We start from the raw sequence: 20,189 nt of genomic DNA, 5'->3' as shown, positions 1-20,189 counted from the left end.
GAGGGAACCGGTCTCGCGTAAGCGTACGCGTAAGGTTGGTCCGGGTCGTCTCGTCCAACAATACCGCCGAACCAAAGTATGACATGCTGGTAGGCAGTATGACTTGTATCGTCCACAACTCACTTGTGTTCTACTCGTGCAAATAACATCAAACCATAAAACCTAGGCTCGGATGCCACTGTTGGGGAACGTAGTAATTTCAAAAAATTTCCTACGCACACGCAAGATCATGGTGATGCATAGCAATGAGGGGAGAGTTTGATCTACGTACCCTTGTAGATCGCAACGGAAGCGTTGACACAACGTAGAGGAAGTAGTCGTACGTCTTCTTCCCGATCCGACCGATCCAAGCACCGTTACTCCGGCACCTCCGAGTTCTTAGCACACGTACAGCTCGATGACGATCCCCGGGCTCCGATCCAGCAAAGCGTCGGGGAAGAGTTCCGTCAGCACGACGGCGTGGTGACGATCTTGATGTTCTACCGACGCAGGGCTTCGCCTAAGCACTACACTGACATGATCGAGGTGGAATATGGTGGCAGGGGGCACCGCACACGGCTAAGGAACGATCTCAATGATCAACTTGTGTGTCTAGAGGTGCCCCTGCCTCCGTATATAAAGGAGCCAAGGGGGAGGGGTGCGGCCAGCCCTATGGAGGCGCAGGAGGAGTCCTACTCCTACCGGGAGTAGGACTCCCCCCCCCCCAATCCTATTCCAACTAGGATTCCCAAGGGGGAAAGAGGGAGAGGGGTGGCCGGCCACCTCTCCTAGTCCTAATAGGACTAGGGGAGGGGGGAGGCGCGCAGCCCTTATGGGCAGCCCTTTCACCTTTCCACTAAGGCCCACTAAGGCCCATATGATTCCCGGGGGGGTTCCGGTAACCTCCCGGTACTCCGGTAAAATCCTGATTTCACCCAGAACACTTCCGATGTCCAAACATAGGCTTCCAATATATCAATCTTTATGTCTCGACCATTTCGAGACTCCTCGTCATGTCCGTGATCACATCCGGGACTCCGAACAACCTTCGGTACATCAAAATGCATAAACTCATAATAATTGTCATCGTAACGTTAAGCGTGCGGACCCTACGGTTCGAGAACAATGTAGACATGACCGAGACACGTCTCCGGTCAATAACCAATAGTGGGACCTGGATGCCCATATTGGCTCCTACATATTCTACGAAGATCTTTATCGGTCAGACCGCATAACAACATACGTTGTTCCCTTTGTCATCGGTATGTTACTTGCCCGAGATTCGATCGTCGGTATCCAATACCTAGTTCAATCTCGTTACCGGCAAGTCTCTTTACTCGTTCCGTAATACATCATTTCACAACTAACATATTAGTTGTAATGCTTGCAAGGCTTATGTGATGTGTATTACCGAGAGGGCCCAGAGATACCTCTCCGACAATCGGAGTGACAAAACCTAATCTCGAAATACGCCAACCCAACATGTACCATTGGAGACACCTGTAGTACTCCTTTATAATCACCCAGTTACGTTGTGACGTTTGGTAGTACCCAAAGTGTTCCTCCGGTAAACGGGAGTTGCATAATCTCATAGTTATAGGAACATGTATAAGTCATGAAGAAAGCAATAGCAACATACTAAACGATCAGGTGCTAAGCTAATGGAATGGGTCATGTCAATCAGATCATTCAACTAATGATGTGACCTCGTTAATCAAATAACAACTCATTGTTCATGGTTAGAAAACATAACCATCTTTGATTAACGAGCTAGTCAAGTAGAGGCATACTAGTGACACTTTGTTTGTCTATGTGTTCACACATGTATTATGTTTCCGGTTAATACAATTCTAGCATGAATAATAAACATTTATCATGATTATAAGGAAATAAATAATAACTTTATTATTGCCTCTAGGGCATATTTCCTTCACCATCATGTGCCCCCCCTTGCCTGGGCCCTGGGCCGTCGCCCCGTCGCCCATGCCCCAGGGCCGGCCCTTCCTAGGAGCTGGGCCTCCGTCGTCCCCAGCCGCAAAGTCTGCGTCTGTGACGCCCGTGTGGGAACGAAGCCGAGCCTGGCCAAAGGGAACCCAAAGGATGGTGGGGGCGATAATGGGGCACCCTCTGCGGTCGCCGCCCGCCCGAAGCCTTCTAACGGGGGAACTTTGGCCCCTACGGCGCTGAACCCGCGAATGCAGACGCTAGCAGTATGGGGTCCGGCCGCGTCAGCTCGCCGTAACATGCAAACACTAGAGTACAACAGTGGAATATGTGGGCTGGGGATCAAGGGTTTCCAAAGTCTGTGTCTGCTTACCATATGGTTAAATGGACTAGGGTTTGCCGTTCCAAAAGAATAGGTGGGCTGGGGATCAAGGATCTCCATAAGTAGAACATTAGTCTTTTGAGTAAATGGTGGTGGAAGCTTCAAACTAGCGATGGGCTATGGCAGCGAATTATTCGTGCCAGATATTTCAGAAACAAAACTGTAGCCAATATTCGTAGTCGTTTTTCGGAGTCCCCCTGGTGGAAAGCAATTATGAAAGTCAAGGAGACATATATGGCAGGGGGGCTGTCAAGATTAATAGTGGAAACTTGGCTAGGGTTTGGCATGCTCCATGGTTAGATGTTACCCCCTTGCGTGAAAAAATTCCTATCATGTTCAGCATTTGTCAGGATCAGGATGGTACTATTGCCGATTTTGTGGCAAAAAATACAAGATGGATTTCAGACGTAGGTTGTTTGGGGAGGTTAATGATCAGTGGGAGTGGGTGGTATCTGAGGCAATTTTTTTTGCCTTAAACAGTACCCCTGATACTGTGTTCTGGAATCTCAATAAGAAAAAAAGATTACTACTAAATTTGTATATGAATGGTTGGAGAGGGATTTAGCTAGTCCTAACTTTAAGTGGATCTGGAAAGCTAGTATCCCATTGAAAATCAAAATATTTCTGTGGTAGCTATTTCAAAATGCTGTCCTTATTCGGGATAATTTATGGAAGAGGAATTGTCCCGGGAATCCTATTTGCTCTTTCTGCACTAACATGGAAACTGCAAATCATTTGTTCTTTACATGTTCGCTTGCTCGAACGGTTTGGGGACCCTGGGTATTACGGCTGGAGCTTCTTGCTGCCCTCGGTCTCTATGGCAATGTTGGGCATGGTTATATAATTTTTTCCCAGGAGGAAAAAGATTCTATATGATGATTATTGCTGCTATGTGTTGGGGGATCTGGTGTCTTCGAAATAAAGTCACGTTCGACAATTATAATGCTCATACTCCGCTAGAGGTTGTTTTCAGTTCGTGCTCTTTTATGTTGTATTGGGCAGGATTGCTGAAAGAAGAAGATAGGTCAAAGTTTCAGGCTGGCGTGAAGAGGTTGGCTTATGCGGCAGCAGCTCTGGCGGACGGGTCTCACTCGCGAGGTGTGATGCTCTTGAGGGATGGAGATGGGATCCAGATCGGCTAATCTGCTCGTTTACCAGTCCACTGGGGTTTGATGCCCACTCTGGAAGTTCTGTGATGTTGGGAGATATTTTGTCCCTGAGTAGGTGTGTAGTCTCTCAGGTTTTTCGTACTCTGCTCCGTGGTTAGGGTAGTGGCTAGTCAGTGTCGTCAGGTTTTCGTCCCATGGCGGCTGATCCGTTTTAGGGTTTTTTTGCGGTGGGTTTCATGTTGATGTTCCAGCTCGCTCCTCCCCTTTCAGTCTTATTTTGGGTTTGATTCCTAGAGAATTTCTGGAACATTGTATTTCCGTTGATTGCAAAATTAATGAAAAGGGGTGCGAGCCCGGTTGGAAAAACAGTGGAAACCACTACAAGAAATATGCTCAATTATGACCTTTTGGCAGTGACCGTGGAACAAATCGTCATAAATCTATGACCATTTCGATCCAATTGGTCGTGGCCTGTTTAGGAGAGTCGAAACCATAAACCATAGTGACTATTTTGGTCAAAAAGGTCGTAATTGCATTACACAAAATGGTCATAAGCAGACAATACTGGTCGATAGCCTTATTTCTAGCTGATTACGACCAATCCAGATGGTCATGGTGTTGTAACATGGATGACTGGACGTCCACATCATCAATTTTATCTATGTGTCGTGTCATTTTTGCTTATGATTTGGTTGTAGTGTCAGTCCGTCCATAGATTGACTAGTTGACTAAAATGGGTCTACATTTACAAACGGGGCCAACTAACACAGTACAAATGACATGTGGGACCCGTCCCACAAAGGTGAATAAAGCAGAAAAAGGCAAAAATTCACTTTGGCTCATAGGTGTATATGCACCCATTGTCTAAATACATATTTTAAAAAGTTAAAAAAAATCAAGAAAAAACCCCGCTTGTAAATCCGGACACTGTGTGTGCACCAAGTTTCGATGAAAAATGACATTTTTTGTGGCTTGTGTGTAAAAGACAATTTTCGATGCTTGATTACAGCTATTCACAAGCCATTTTCAATCTTTTTTACACATGCAACAAAAATGTCCTTGTTCACCGAAATTTTGTGTGCGAACATAGGATGTCCAGATGTACACACGAGATTTTTTCTATACATATTTTATAATAGGTGTATCTACATCTAAGATTCAAACTGCCACTCTCAAAGAAAAAAAGGACCCGTCCCACAAAGGTGAATATAGCAAAAAAGAAACCACACCACGTGATTCGAACTAGCTACCAGTCGAGTTCCCCTAAGGAGACAAACCACCACACCGCAACAAAGACACTGGTACATTCTTACCCGTAACCTATTTAGGCCCTGTCGGATACTATCCGCTCTGCCCCAGTAGCTCCCGGAGCGGACGGAGCGCCAACAATATTGCTGGGAGCGGCTCAGACCGCGCTCCTCGCGCGGAGCGGAGTTAGCAGACGGGAGAGATTCCGAACACGCCTTTAATGGGTAGTGTCGAGTAGGCTTCGGCCTTGGTGGGACAAGAGCACCTTTTTTTCTTTTATATTTTTCGTCCGCCGAGTGGGCCAACTACTGGGCCGCGGCTCGTTTTTTGGTCTGTTTTTTGTTCGTTCATTCTTTTTTTACTTTTCTTTATTATTTATACTTCCAATTATTCTATATATATATATATATATTGAAAAACAAACTTCACATAAAATGTTTGAAAAAATGTTAACCAAGCATTTAAAAATCTTACATGTGTATAAAGAAAATGATTACCATATGTACAAAAAATATACAATGTGTGTGTAAAAAGTTGTTCATGTATTTAAAAATGTTAATCGAGCATTTAAAAAATGTTAAACAATTATATAAAAATGTAAATCAAGCATTTAAAAATGTTAAAATGTGTAAATAAAAAATATTAACAATGTATTAAAAATATTAATCTTGTATTTTAAAAAATATTTAAATGTTGTATATAAAAATGTTGACTATGTATTTAAAAAGTTCTAACCAAGCATTTGAAATTGTTAATTGTGTATAAAAAATTTGTGTCTCATGTATAAGAAAAATGTATACAGAAGTATACAATGTGTGTGAACAAAGTCAATCTTGTATTTAGAAAATGTTAAAGCAAGCATTTGAAAAAATGTTAAACAAGTATTTAAAAGATATTAAACATGCATTAAAAATGTTCTTGACGTATATGAAAAACGTAGAATGAAAACCAACAGAAAGAAAGAAAAATGTTCTCGATGTATACGGAAAATATAGGATGAAAACTAGGTCACATATAATGACACAATGCAAATATTTTATATATTTTCTATTTTTTATTTTCTTATGCCAATTTCAAAATGCGTTCAAATGACGAGTATGGCCGTTCATAGCTAGAGATGGAATCTTGCAATACTCTTGGTGGATCTATGATGAAATAGCTACTTGTGTACCCATAAATGAATTTTAGAAAAAAAGACCAAACTGTGAGGCAGTTGTAGTTAAAAATAGATCCAGTTACTGCTGAATCGGCAGAAATTTGTCAATTTGACGAGATGTGGACAGAAAGCTATTAAGGTGCGACCATTTGGTTACTTTGACATAAAATACGGTCTAATATTTTTGAAAAATCGAATGGTGCCATTTTGCAACAAATATTTGGTAGTTTCTTAAAAAACAGTTTTTCGCACTCGGGAAATGAAAAATGAACTTTATGTGCATAAAATTTCTATCGACTTACACTTTCCATATTCAAATGTTGTTACTTGTTTGTACTTTCCAAGGAGTACCAGGAAACAAGTTGCAACCGAGCCCCTCCAATATGGATTCATCTAGGACATCTCGCCACAATATGCACGTCTTATGGTTGTTGCCAAAACTCCGAGTGAATTTGAAATAGGCCATGGACATGGATCACAAAAGTGAAAAGAATGCCTCTGAAATTCAATCATAACCCGCGACGTTGCTTGAGTTTTTGGTATAATGCCAATTCTTTGTCCTCTATATAGCTATTCTTGCATTGATGCATTCACGAAAAAATATTTTAGTATTTCCAATGATTTGGTATGTAAATTAAATTGCTAGCCCGTGCAGAAGTGATGACTACTAGCTTAATTTTCATTGGTTACTCATTTGTGACGCGGATTGATGACGTGGTGAACATCCGACCATCCATGCCCAGGAAACCCACATCCATCCATCGTCCATCCATCTATATTCGGATAAACAAACCTATCCATCCATCCACCGCACCCAAGTCCCTCGTCACCTCCTCCGTCCCTCTCCCACGAGACTCTCCTCGCCGCCGCCACCTACGGTGGTCGATCCCGGCCGAATTCGGCGGCCGCCGGCAGCGCCCAGCACACCCACGTGATCCCCTCGGCCCGCTCCTCCATCTCCTCTGGCCAGATTCGATGGGCGCGTCCTCCTGCGACCATGCGCAAAACTCTCCATCCACTAGGGTTTGGGCCACCGTGTCGCAGGTGTGGCTCCGGCGTTGCTCCGGTGATTCAGATCCACTCTCTTCCCTCGTCACACCCCTCCTTCATTCTCCTCCTCACCACGTACCCTCTAACTCTCAGATCCGTCGTCGCTCGAGCACTGGACGCCATGTACGGGATGGCTGCTTCCTCCCCTACCCAGACGATGGAGCGACTAGATCTGGGCGTGTACGACGACGCCCAGTGATAAGGGACGGCCTGGCCTACCACCCTGAAGCCATAGCAAGGCGGGTGAGGGAGGAGTAGACCACATTCGGATGGAGCCAAGAGGGGTCTGAAGCGATCGTCTCCTTCGAGCACCAAGACGGGTCTGCGGTGGATGCTGGGTTGGAGCTCGGGTCGATGGCGTGGCCATGGACACGACCTCCTCGACCTCGACAGCCAAAGGGTCGGCAGTGGAACATCTGATTCCTGAACCTTTTCTTCTCCTCTTTTAATTTAAAGTTCTTATTAGCTTAGTTGTAGATTTCTAAGCATGCCATCTTGTTGTGATTAATTATGTTAGTTTAGTTCTAGATTTCGGTTGCTACTACTGTTGCATAATTGACCCTGAATATTCTGTCATCTCATATGCTTCCATGGCGTGCCTACCCAACCTGCTCGAGCAGTAACATAAACCGAGTTATTTGAGCAACCAGCCAACAACACCAATAGTAGCACCAACTGTGTTCCTATTCTACTCCCCGTTGGAGACTGATGAATGTGTAGCACTTTATGGCAGCCCCATATGCAACGGGAGGCCAGCAAAAGCAGCGAGTGAGAGCGGCTATGAATGCATAGTTGGCTTCGATAGATTTTTGATGTTCATCGATCGTCCAGATTTACTAGCACACCAGATATAAACCTGGACCGATGCCATTCAATAGATTTTTCTAGACATTTTATTGGATCATTAGATGATTGGCGTGGCAGGGTGTGTTTGGCTAACATATTGCATTGGAAATATATTGTTCTTCATCGCCTAATGTCATTGTTGCAGATAATAGGGCATGTAGATAGCAAGTTATTTTGCTAGTGGCGACTTATGCTTATTGTGTCTCACACTAAAAAATAAAATGCACAATGAGCTTGTTTGACTTTTTTTATGTTATAGTATACTTGATCAGGGTAGTCTATTTCCTGTGATCTTTCCTATCACGTGCACATATTAATTTTTGTTGACTTGAATCTGTTATGCCCTTGATATGCCCTTGATTTTTACTGACCCCATCTCGCTCTAGCTCTCGTAGACCCAAAGGAGCTTGTATGCAATGCACCTCCTCTCCGGTGGTGAGAGCGTACACGGGTCGTGGGTCCGACTAATTTCCATGTTTGTGGCCGCTCCTGCCACTGCACTCTCTTTAAGGACACAGCCAGAAAGACGCTCAATAAACAGATCGTCGTCCTCTCCAAGTGGAGGGGTCAGCTCAAGCGATAGTAAGTTTCTAGTATTCTCTACCGTGTTGATGTGGCTTGTTTACCTCGTCCTTGCTACACTTGATCGCATAATATGATTTCTGCTCGAGGATCTGATAGAGATGGTTCGTTCAAAATAGTAGAGTATATGATTCATGTTTTGTTATAGTTTGTTTGTTTGTCACAGTCCTCTGTTTCATGGCTGCTATGTTTCCTTTCCTAATCGCATTGCACATATTTTTGGTACTCAAAATGTGACATTATTCAGTCAATTTCAGTCCTTGTCGCAGTCCAACAGGCATTGCTTTGTCGTTGGACACTGGTAATTAAGAGAGAGCGTTGTATACTCTCTGATTATGTGTCTAGTGATTGCTTGAAGCATCTATCTTACTAGCTTTTAGAATGGAGAAACTCATGTCATTTCATATATGATCTGAATGAAATGATTAGGACTTGTTGCAGTGAATTTATTTGATACTGTATATTGTACTAAAGAAACAACATATGTGCTCCTGAAACGTACTACGTTCTTGTCTGCTACATGTTCCCATTTAAGCTACGTGCCCGATTTATATTTCGACAATGGTTTGTTTTGCATGCTGACGTGTTTAGTAAACTTGGTGCCATGCTTATTTCATGTAGCTAATAGTAACCTGCAAAAAAATTGTAATTGCCAAGATTGATTTGTTCTGCTTGCCTGCTACAAACTTTTCAAATAACTACTACTTAATTAGTAGCATGTAGACTGGATTATTATTTTGTGAACATTCTATTCCAGAGATATATACAAAATCATGTGCTGGCCATCCCATGTAGCAATCACTGCTAGTCTGTATTGAGCAAACAGTGCACCGCACTGTAGCTATCATCGTGCAGCAGTTGCCTCCCAGGACGAGGGTGTGCGTCGTGTGCAGTTTTGATTTTCCAGTCTTTCTTTCAAAATGTCAGGTGTTGTATTAATATCATGATGTTAGCTTCTTAAATTCTACTACTAGGACATCTATTCTTGAATAGTTTGCTTATAAAGTTTCCTAGTCATTCATAACCAACTGCAATATATTGATGGACATAGTACTCTGCTCATGTGTACATCTTTCTTTAAATGTCAGGCTAATATGGAAAGTGCTATGGAATAAGAGGTACCAGAAGGTGAAGAACCAAAGAGTGATGTTGCTGTTGTTGCTGACTTTTTCTCACTAAAGAATGACCCTCCAGCAGATTCCCTCACTGGCTGTGTTGTTTTCGTTGGTGCCATCTTATGTTACTGGTTACTAGTGCACAATATGGACATGTGCCATCTTATGAACATGGGGTAATAATACTAAGCTACTGGTTGTGTTATATTGGTTGGTGCATCTTATGAACCTATGATGTAATGATACTGCTGGGCCTAACTTATTGAAATCCTGAAGAATTATATTATTATTATCATCATTATATTCTCATGTGTTGGCTGACTGCCAAATTGCCAATGTATTTTTGTTTTTGAGATACTGTTGGTTGTTGTTGGTCGCCCTTCAATATGGGCTGGATTGAAAAAACTAAATTGTGTGAGTGGGCTGGACTGTTTCAAGGCCAAATATAGTTTTTTTTATAGAAAAAAATCAAAATGTTTTTGTTCGGTAGATAAAAGGCCGGCCCAGTTAATGATGGATTAAATAAATGGGTTGCACACCATAACCCAAGAACTGAGATGTTGGGCTCGGCCCATGCTTGTGGCCCAAAAGTAAATTTAAAAGTGGGCTGAATTATTGGGCTCAGCCCATTAAAACAACTGATTTTGACCGATCCTACATGGCATCCATGTCATCGCATGTGCCACGTTGGTGCGGCCACATCAGATCCTACGTGGTCTAGGCTCATTAGTAGTGACCATAATTTTCGTCAAAGATTTAACGACCAAAATTTTGGTCAAGGGCGGCCATGACCAAAATTCCAGAGAAGGTCACGTTTGTTCGTTCTTGACGGCCAACTGTTGACCTTCCAAATTTGGTCAAAAAAAGTCAATAAACGAAAACAATGACAAATTAATGACTAAAATAGGGAGTCATAATTGGCCGTATTTCTTGTAGTGAACGCGGCTGTTGATGAATTTCTAGCAAAACAGATGCGTAACATGTTTGATGGTGGTGATGGCGAGTTGGAAGAAAATGAGTCCAACGCTACTGCTGCCACAAGTCTGAATGCAAGCAAGGGCGGCCAGGATGTGACGCCTCCCAAACCCAGAAGCTCGGACATCATTCCACCGCTACGTGATCTATCATACGAAGCTAAGATGGCCAATGCAGAGCTATCTGATGACTTGTCCACTATGGGCAAACACAATGCAGGAGATGACCATGTGATATATACGTCCAGGGGATGTGGATGGCAGCCAGGCCATGGTGGTGTAAGCTAACACAACCACCTTGGCTGACCCTTTGCTTTCCTGTACACTAAAAAATGCAAAACCGAAGGGATACCAAAAGGGCAGCAGGCCAAGGATGGAGAGGAGCTTCATGACCAGGATATGAAGGAGGAGACCAACACTGTGGAGGCAGCCGGCCTTGGGGCCGCCGGCAACCTGACGGGGCCGACGGAGCCCCGTCAGGAGCGATGAATATCTTGAGCTGGAACTGCCGGGGGGAGGGAACCCTCGAACAGTTCGTCACCTTGTGAGTCTAGTGCAGGTTCATTCCCCTAGTATCGTCTTTCTTTGTGAAACTAGGTAGTCTAAAAATAAAATGAAGAGGCATCGTGCTCGATTAGGTTTAAGTGGGTGTGAAGCTGTTGATAGTGTTGCTCTTAGTGGTGGTCTCTCTTTGTACTGGCATGAGTCGTTGAGCCTTGATGTAAAAGATATAAATGAAAGATATATTGATGCGTACGTGACTGCTGCGGTGGGTGAGCCACCTTGGATGCTTACCTGCATCTACGGCGAGCCCCGGATGGAGGACCGTCATCACACGTGGTCGCTTCTCCGGGATCTTCACCTTCAGGCCGACATGCCATGGGTGGTGGTCGGTGATTTCAACAAAGCCATGTGGAGCTTTGAACATTTCTCCAAATCGCCACGGTTGGCAGGTCAGATGATAGACTTTCGTGATGTTCTAGAAGTTTGTGGTTTGGGTGATTTTGGTTTTGCAGGCTTGCCATATACATTCGACAACCGTCGAGGTGGACGGGCAAATGTTAAAGTCCGACTCGACCGGGCTGTCACCAACAACTCATGGTGTGACATCTTTGAGAGTGCCAAGGTGGAGCACATTGTTATGCCTAGTTCGGACCACCTAGCTATCTTGCTACGGTGTGTGCTGGAGGAACCACCACCAGTGTCAGGCAAGAGGTGTCTTCAGTATGAGGTGATGTGGGAGAGAGATCCAACTCTCCCAGAGGTAATTATGAATACTTGGGTTGTCATATGGGTACCATGCTAAATCTGGGCGATATTGCTTCTAGTTTGGGAAATATGATGAAAAAACTGTAAGATTGGAGTCACAAAAAGTTTGGTAATGTTATTAAGGAAATTAACAAGTCTCGGTCTCGTTTGAAAGAGCTCACGTCTATGAATGCAGATAGAAAGGAGATTACGGAGGCCATGGATAGGATGAATGAAGAGATGCTCTGGATGCAATGATCCCGAGTTGATTGGCTACGGGAAGGCGATTGTAACATGAAATTCTTTCACCGGAAAGCGGTATGGCGCGCCCGAAAAAATCGCATAAAATCACTTGTTGATGATACAGGGGTAACACACAAGGATCATGAGGCTATGGCTACTTCATATTTCTCAAATTTGTTTGCTGCTGATTCTACCCTGTGTGCGGATCAAGTGATTAACTTAATTAATACACGTCTTACTGACCAAATGAATGATGGCATGTGTGCAGAGTTTACGGATAAGGAGATTGCGGATGCACTTTTTCAGATTGTACCGCACAAGGCTCCGAGGCCTTATGGCTTTCCTGCCCGTTTCTTCCAAAGGAACTGGTCTGTCATGCGATAGCAAGTGACTGCCGGGGTTAAGGATTTTTTTTTGACAGGAGTCATGCCTGAGGGGGTGAACAACACATCCATAGTTCTCATTCCCAAGGTTGAAAACCCCGAGCGGCTCATGAAGTTCGGCCGATCATTTTGTGTAACGTCATCTACAAGGTAGTGGCTAAATGTTTGGTTAACTGATTGAGGCCTATTCTGGATGAGATTATATCGCCTGAGCAGAGTGCCTTCGTCCCTCGACGGATGATCATTGATAATGCATTGATAGCATTTGAGTGCATTCACTATATTCAGAAGGAAAAGGACCCGAATAAAAGTTTTTGTGCTTACAAATTGGATTTGTCTAAAGCATATGACAAGGTAGACTGGATCTTTTTGGAGCGAATGATGCAAAAGATGGGATTCGCTCGCTGTTGGGTGAATTGGATTATGACATGCGTCACCTTAATGAGATACACTGTTAAATTTAATGGAACCCTCTTGAATTCATTTGCATCGTCGTGTGGGCTTCGGCAAGGTGATCCTTCTCTCCATTTTTTTTGGTCTTTCTCCATTGTTGAAAGATGGGGAGGAAAAAGGACATTTCACACCTCTGCAAGTATGTCGTCGAGCCCCCGGTGTGTATCATCTGCTTTTTGCGGATGATACCTTACTCTTCTTTAAAGGGGAAGAGCAGCAAGCAAAAAATGTACATGACGAACTTAATGTGTACGAGCGGGCCACAGGACAGTGTATAAACCCGGCAAAATGTAGTGCACTATTTGGTGAGTCATGTTCGATGGACAACCAGGAGAGTGTCCGGAGTGCATACAAGTAAATACGGTGACTTTTGACAAAAAGTACTTGGGGTTGCCTTCGCCTGATGGCCGTATGTCGTGAGGTAAATTTCAGAACTTATAGTCGAGGCTTCTAAAACGTATTATTGCTTGGGTGATACCCTCTCTCTGGCTGGCAAGGAGACGATGATTAAAGCTGTCATACAAGCTATTCCAACTTATATAATGGGTGTCTTTAAACTTCCATTGTCAGTATGTGATGATTTGAATAGGATGATACAGAATTTTTGGTGGGAATCCTCAAAAGGCAAGAGGAAGACGCAATGGATGGCTTGGCCGAAAATTTTGGCACATAAAATGAAGGACGGTCTGGGATTTAGAGATTTTTGCCTCTTCAACCAAGCCTTGCTAGCGAGACAGGCATATCGTTTGCTCACTAATCTTAATAGTTTGTGTGTGCAGGTGTTAAAAGCTCGTTACTACCCGGAAGGTCGACTCGAGGACACTGTATTCTCAGGGAATGCGTATCCTACTTGGCATTGGCAGGCCATCCAATATGACCTCGAACTCTTGAAAAAGGGCATCATGTGGTGCGTCGGTGATGGAAAAAACATCCGTATATGGCGGGATCATTGGCTGCCTAGGGAGCCTTTGCGTCAACCCATCACGCCGCAAGGAAACTGCCAGCTTAGGAGAGTGGCTGAGCTCTTGGACGAGTCTTGCGCTTGGCGCTTGAACGTTATTCGACGCCACTTCCAACTATCGGACATGGACACGATCATTAGTATCCGCACATCGTCTCGCATCACCGACGACATCATCGCTTGGGCGCCAAAGAAGAACGGTATTTTCACCGTTCGTTCCGCTTACCGCTTAGCCATGGACAAGCGCGAGCGTCCATTGACAACCGCCAGGAGCAGGGCACCGAATAATCATCGCACCATCTGAAAGATCATATGGGGGTGTCCTGCCCCCCCCCCCCCCCCCTCTCCCTAAGGTACGTGTGTTTGCATGAAGAATCGTATCCAACTCCCTTGCCACTTGGGCAAATAAATTTTCAAGACATCTCGAGCTTACTGATATTTGCCCTCTCTTTGATGTGGAACGAGAGGACGGGTTCCATACGTTGTGCAGGTGCCCTCTCGCTAGAGAATTATGGCATGCCATGGCCCAAGACTGGCCAATTCCAAAGGTGGAGAGTATCGCCAATGACGGACCGGAGTGGCTCTTCACTCTTCTGGATCCTCTCACGGACAGGGTGCGTATGGTGGTCCTCATGACAATGTGGCGGGTGTGGTATATCCGAAATGAAATTACACATGACAAGGTTCCTCCACCTACAGAAGTGTCCCGCAGGTTCCTTCATGGGTATATTAACTCTTTGCTTTGCATACGTCAATTCCCACAAGCTGATTTGGACAAGGGGAAAATGGTGCTGCATGATGAAGGACGCTACACCCATACAAAAACTGAGACACGGCCAGAACTACAGTGGGAAACCCCACCACCGGGCTGGGCAAAACTGAGCTCTGACGGGAGCTACGTCCCGGCCACCGGCGCAGCTGGCGGAGGCATGGTTCTGAGGGGTGCAGGAGGAGAGATCATGTTCACCGCTTGCAGAGAGATGCTCACATGTGGTAATAGCCTCCAAGCTGAGCTAGCTGCATGCAAGGAAGGCCTGATGTTGGCATTACAGCGGACTGACTTGCCCATCAAGGTAGAGCTGGATAGTGCTGAAGCGATCTCGATGCTGACGGCACAATCCGAGGATCGGTCACAGTTACTGAGTTCTTGTGGAGGAGATTCGTAGGATTGCAGCAGATGACTCCAGGGAGATTTCTTTTACCCATATTAGTCGTTCACAAAATAAAGTTAGTCATATGTTCGCTGCGTATGGTCGTAGTACCCCACGCACAGCAGTTTGGTTGCGTTCGGGTTTGGATTTTATTGTAAACTTGTATAAGGCTGATAAGCCTCCTTGAGTAATGAAAATCTTCCTTTCCCCCGCAAAAAAAAAGATGTGCTAGCTGAGAAAAAGTTTAATCCCTTAAAATTATTGAATTTTGAGGATAGGGAGAAGGTTTGGGAATTAAGTTTAAGTGAAATGCTACAGATGCTATTAGCTCTGATGGTTAGACTCATCAACCCCCCTTTAGCTCCCGCTAATGTGCCATTGCATACGGACGTGGTATATTGTGCCACATTAACCCTATTTCTTTTAGTTTGCTTTGTACTTCCTTCATCCAAAAATAAGTGTCTTTGATTTAGTATAATTTTGACATTTTCTCCTACTTCATCGATGAAAATTAGCTCCCAACTACTTATTCATCTCAAAAGAATTTAAAGGACTTAAGCTATGAAGGAACTACGAGAAGAGCAAGTCAAGCTCCTCCGTTGGCAACATTTGCCCTATTAGAGAAGCATCCTTCATTGCACCACTGAATATAAGTAGGGTCAATGTTATTTGAGGGATGAGCACATGCCTCTTTGCCCTTGCTTCAACTATATACTTTTTTTGCGGGTGCTTCAACTATATACTTATTTGTGATGTATTTGAGAGAAACAATATACATGCAAGATTTTAAGAAAATTTACAAAGACTATGTACATATTTGAAAACAATATTTTCGTCCATCTAGAAAAATCAAAAGATTACGGAAACACTAACGCCCACACATGTGGGCGTTTGCATCCCGCCCACACGCGTGGATCCGCGTCCGTTTGTAGGTGCACGAATCTTGGCATGTTTGTGGTGCTACGTAGGACTGGGCTGGTGTGTGGGCATTCACCCGGTCGCCCACACGTTTGTTTCACCATACGGAGGGGCTGGTGTGTGGGCGTTTAGCAGTTCGCCCACACACCAGTTTTCACTCATGCACAAGGGCTGGTGTGCAGGCATTTGCCATCTCGCCCACACGCCCGTCTTCTCTCCCACACCCAAGCTGCCAGTTGCCATGCGTTTTGCAGTGTACATGGCAACTGCCCTAGTGTGCTTGTAAGCAGATGGCAACTCTCTCTTTTTTTTACCCGAACATGTCAGTTGCCATGTGTTTTGCAGGGTACACGACAACTACCCCAGTGTGCTTGTAAGCAGATGGCAACTCTCTCTTTTATCCGAACATGTTGTTTTGCCATGACTCTTTGTAGCACTACACGACAACTGCCTAGTGTTAGTAGGTGACAACTCCTAAGGTTTTCAAATCATGGCAATTGTAGTAAACCAGACCATACATGGCAACTGCTTAGTGTTAGTAGGTGGCAGCCTCTAAAGTTTTCAAATCATGGCAACTATAGTAAACCAGACCATACATGGCAACAGCTGCAGTTGTCCAAAATGGCATCTGTCACTTGACCTGAGATGGCAACTGCAGTTGAGCAACCATGGCAACTGTAGTCGTCCGACATGACAACTGTAGTTCAGCGACATGGCAACTGCAGTTAAACGGACATTGAAGAAGGTCCGGACCATGGCAACTGCGGGGATGCGTGGTGACTGTCACGCGGGGCGTGCGGGACCTTGAGGTAGGTGGCTGAGAGAGATCGTGTGGGTGTTATGCATTTTTCCCACACGTAGGCATGTGAGAGGGGCCGTAAGAAAAAAAAAGACGTGTGGGCGCTAGTTGTTTTGCCCACACATAAGTGTGTGGGCTGGTCCTCTTAGACACCACACAAAATGTGTGGGCAAACCCCTTAATGCCTACACGTGTGGCAGTTATCGTCGTCCAAAGATTAAACCTCCTGATTGTTGGGCAATTAATTAGGCTTTGTTGAAACCCGTTATTCACTTCGTTTCTTCTCCGGAAAAAGGTCATGGAAGGCACATGTCCTCACACATGCGCACTGGTGTCGCCTTTCACCCTCCCTGCCCACTTGCTACAATAGCATTCCTCTCTCATCCTTGGTTTAGCTCGAATAAACTAGGAAAAATATGTCCAGCAGAATCAACTTATTAGATCCATACAAAAGCTGAAAAAGGCTTCGGTCAATGAGTTCCAATCCTATGAATTTCCTTTTCTTCAGTACACAACACTACATGGACCGACTCCTCTAGCGATATTTTTCCTCTGGTTTTCCTCTGTGAGTTTTGGTACGTTTCCCCCTGGCTTTTAGGTGTTTCGTTACTTTTGCTCCAGGTTTCGACTACTTATCCTATACATAACAAAAAGTTAAATTGGCCGAGCCTAAGATGGAGGGGATGTGTGCCGGTTGCAAAAAAAAAAACCTATAACAGGCGCTTAAGGCATCAAATAGGTGTTGGGACAGCGCCCCTGCCCCTGACACGATAAAAGCAAGACAAAAGAGCAGCCCAGCCCCAGTTTGTCTACATGACCGATTTAACACGGAACAAGCAACACTGCACAAATCTTGAAGCAACAATGACCTAATGGTCAAAGAGTTGACTATGACTTGGCTAAAACTCAGTGACTTAAGTTGTTCAGTTACGAGGGTCTGTCCATGCATGCTAAGATTGCACTTTCTGCTAATTAAGTGTGGTTCAGATGGGAAGGTTCCTTGTGGTGGAACCAGTCCATCAGGGTTCAAATCCTACACTTGGTACTTGTGCTTCCATTTTCCTAAAAGGAGAGATTCCTAGTGAGTACGAGGCATATGTGGTTGTTTCATTAATAATATTGTTAAGTCTCAGTTGACTAAGACTTTATTAAGTCTCAGTCGATGTTATATCTGTCGGATCTTACATTAAGATCCATGCAAAAAAATCATTTTTTTCTTTTTCTCTCTTACATGTTATGTCAATTGACTGAGACTTGGTTAAATCTCAGTCGACTGAGACCTAGCCACACTCTCTTCATTAATTTTAAGATGTTGTTCCGGTTTAATATCTCAGAGGTGTTTATAGGGATAACATGTGCATGTGGGTGTTCATAGCGGTGATGTGCATGTTTTCGAGCATTTGTACTACTACCTATGTCTGGTTTATTGGTCCCTTTCGTATTTTGTGTCCAACTTTGACCATAGGTTTGACTAACAAATTATAAATTATATGTCACAACACTTATATTGTTAGATTCATATTTAAAAAAGGTTTCCAATGATAGTATTTTTTGGGTCTATAACTTATTTTTTGATAGTTAAATCAAAGGTCAAAGTTGCACCCGCAACCAAAAAAATGTTACTTTTTCTTTTCTTTCGAAGACGTAGTCCGCCTCCGATAGATGTGAACGAGGTGGCCTTGTGCGGCCGGCGATCTATCGAGTTGGCTTGCCTGCCCCGATTACCATGCACAGCAAGCATCCTTTATTTTTATTTTCTTCACCTCCATAGCTAGCTTCCCTCCAAATCCATTTACCCTCCCGCACAAAGATCCCTTAACCTTTCCTCACACATGACTCCATGAATGTAGCTACACGTCTTCTTACACATGAATGCATTCCAAGAACGTACGCCGGAGTAATCCATCCTAAGATTTCCTCCGTTTACAAGTTTCGATTCGAATAAACAATACATACTCTTACATCCATCACCATGCCATGCCAAGCACCTAAATATATACACGACGCATCATGCCAACCTTCCCAACTCAGCAGCTCACCTCCCTCGGTCACAGTTCACGACACCATCAACCGACCAATCCACCATCCATCGCAACGTCCACCACGATTCCCTGCCTACGCTTCCTCATGGCGGCCGCCACCAACACCAAGCCGAAGCGGCAGCATCCGGCACCGGTCGTGGACCCCAAGTTCGAATGGGCGGACAAGGCCGGCACCTACGTGCTCCGCCTCAGCCTCGAGGGGTTCAAGAAGGGCGACTTCAGGGTGCAGGTGGACGGCGCCGGCAGGCTCACCGTGAGCGGGGCGAGGCCGGGTGCCACCCCGGGCTCCTTGCACAAGGTCTTCCAGCTCCCGTCTACCGCCAGCCTCGATGACATCGCCGGCCGCTTCGAGTCCGGCGTGCTCACGCTCACCGTGCCCAAGCGCGCGTACTCTGGTGTCCCCGTGCCGACGAGCATCGAGGAGATTAAGAGGGATAAACCTGGTGTGGCCAAGGAAGACGTCAGGCCGCCGCCAACCAAAGACGTCGACGGCAGCGATAAGAAGGCGGCCAGCGGCGACGACAGCACCACCAAGCCTAAGGAAGAGATCGCCAAGGAGGAGGATGTATCCAACAAGGCCATGGACGAGGCCACGAAGAATGCTCAACAGCAGAAGCAACCGGAGGAGGCAAGCAACCACAAACAAGAGGAGCAAAAGCTAGCACCAGAACCAGAGGCGAAGAAGGAGCAAGAAGTGAAGCCTGAGGCTCCCGAAAAGCCGGCGCCGGAGCCGGAGGTTGCCATCGACGAGAAGGACAAAGCGGTGGTTGACCAGGAGAGCCTGGCGGCGGGCGTGAGACGGCGCATCGAGGAAGAGAAAGCCAAGGCTGCGGCCGCTGCCATGGAAGCCAAAGCGGTGCTGGAGAAGAAGGCCACGGCGTGCAGCGGCTGGAAGCAGCGCGTGGCAGGGGGGCTGGAGCAGCTGACAGACATGAAGTGGGCTGACAGCGTGGTGGAGAAGGCAAGGAACAACAAGGAGGTGGTCGCCATCGCCATCGCTGCTTTCTCGCTCGGCTTCTTCGTCTCTCACAAGTTATTCAGGAAGTGAGCACCACACATACAAACAATGGGTGAATATGTGCTGGAGTGAAAATATATAGTTGTGTGATTAAAGTGTACAGACATAACAGAACAAACATGTAAATACATTTGTGCAAGTAAATTAAAGTACGTACACTGACACTACAAACATAAAGTCAATCATTATATCTTGGCTACAACCGAAGTAGGCGAAATCTTGGCATTTCCATTGGTGAAATCTATCAGAGATTACAATACTCGTGGCACATACGGAGCAAAACTCTCCTACAGTTTATATGTACATCTAAAACATGTTTTAGAGCACCTGCACCTAGGCCTTTTTTATCTAGCCATTTATTCCCTGCATCGTGATTCGTGTAAGTTCTCTTTTTTGTTTCTCTCATATAGAACATGTCTAGTTCAAATCTTTGCAGAACAACAAAGTTTTCTAACTAGAATTTAGGATAAAACTTTTACATTTTTTGGTCGAACATAAATATACAAAATAAGTTTTGTTTGATTAAAAAAAATCCTATTTTCAGTATTTATGTCAGACCAAAATTTCTGAAAGATTTATCCTAGATTC

General features: G+C 44.8%; 1 protein-coding gene across 1 annotated transcript; it reads left to right on the top strand.

The window, feature by feature from the left end:
* Positions 1-18,546: 18,546 nt before the first annotated feature.
* On the top strand, positions 18,547-19,778 carry LOC125521267 (uncharacterized). Its single transcript, XM_048686330.2, has one exon. It carries the CDS (start codon positions 18,552-18,554, stop codon positions 19,629-19,631), a length of 1,080 nt encoding a protein of 359 aa, XP_048542287.2. The 5' UTR covers positions 18,547-18,551; the 3' UTR covers positions 19,632-19,778.
* The last annotated feature ends 411 nt before the right edge of the window (positions 19,779-20,189 follow it).

Source organism: Triticum urartu, chromosome 7A (assembly GCF_056163025.1).
Source record: "Triticum urartu cultivar PI428250 chromosome 7A, HENAU_Tu73, whole genome shotgun sequence".
In the NCBI taxonomy this organism is placed as follows: domain Eukaryota; kingdom Viridiplantae; phylum Streptophyta; class Magnoliopsida; order Poales; family Poaceae; genus Triticum; species Triticum urartu.
The sequence above is the reverse complement of the archived record's forward strand: the minus strand, read 5'-3'. Positions and strand labels throughout refer to the sequence as shown.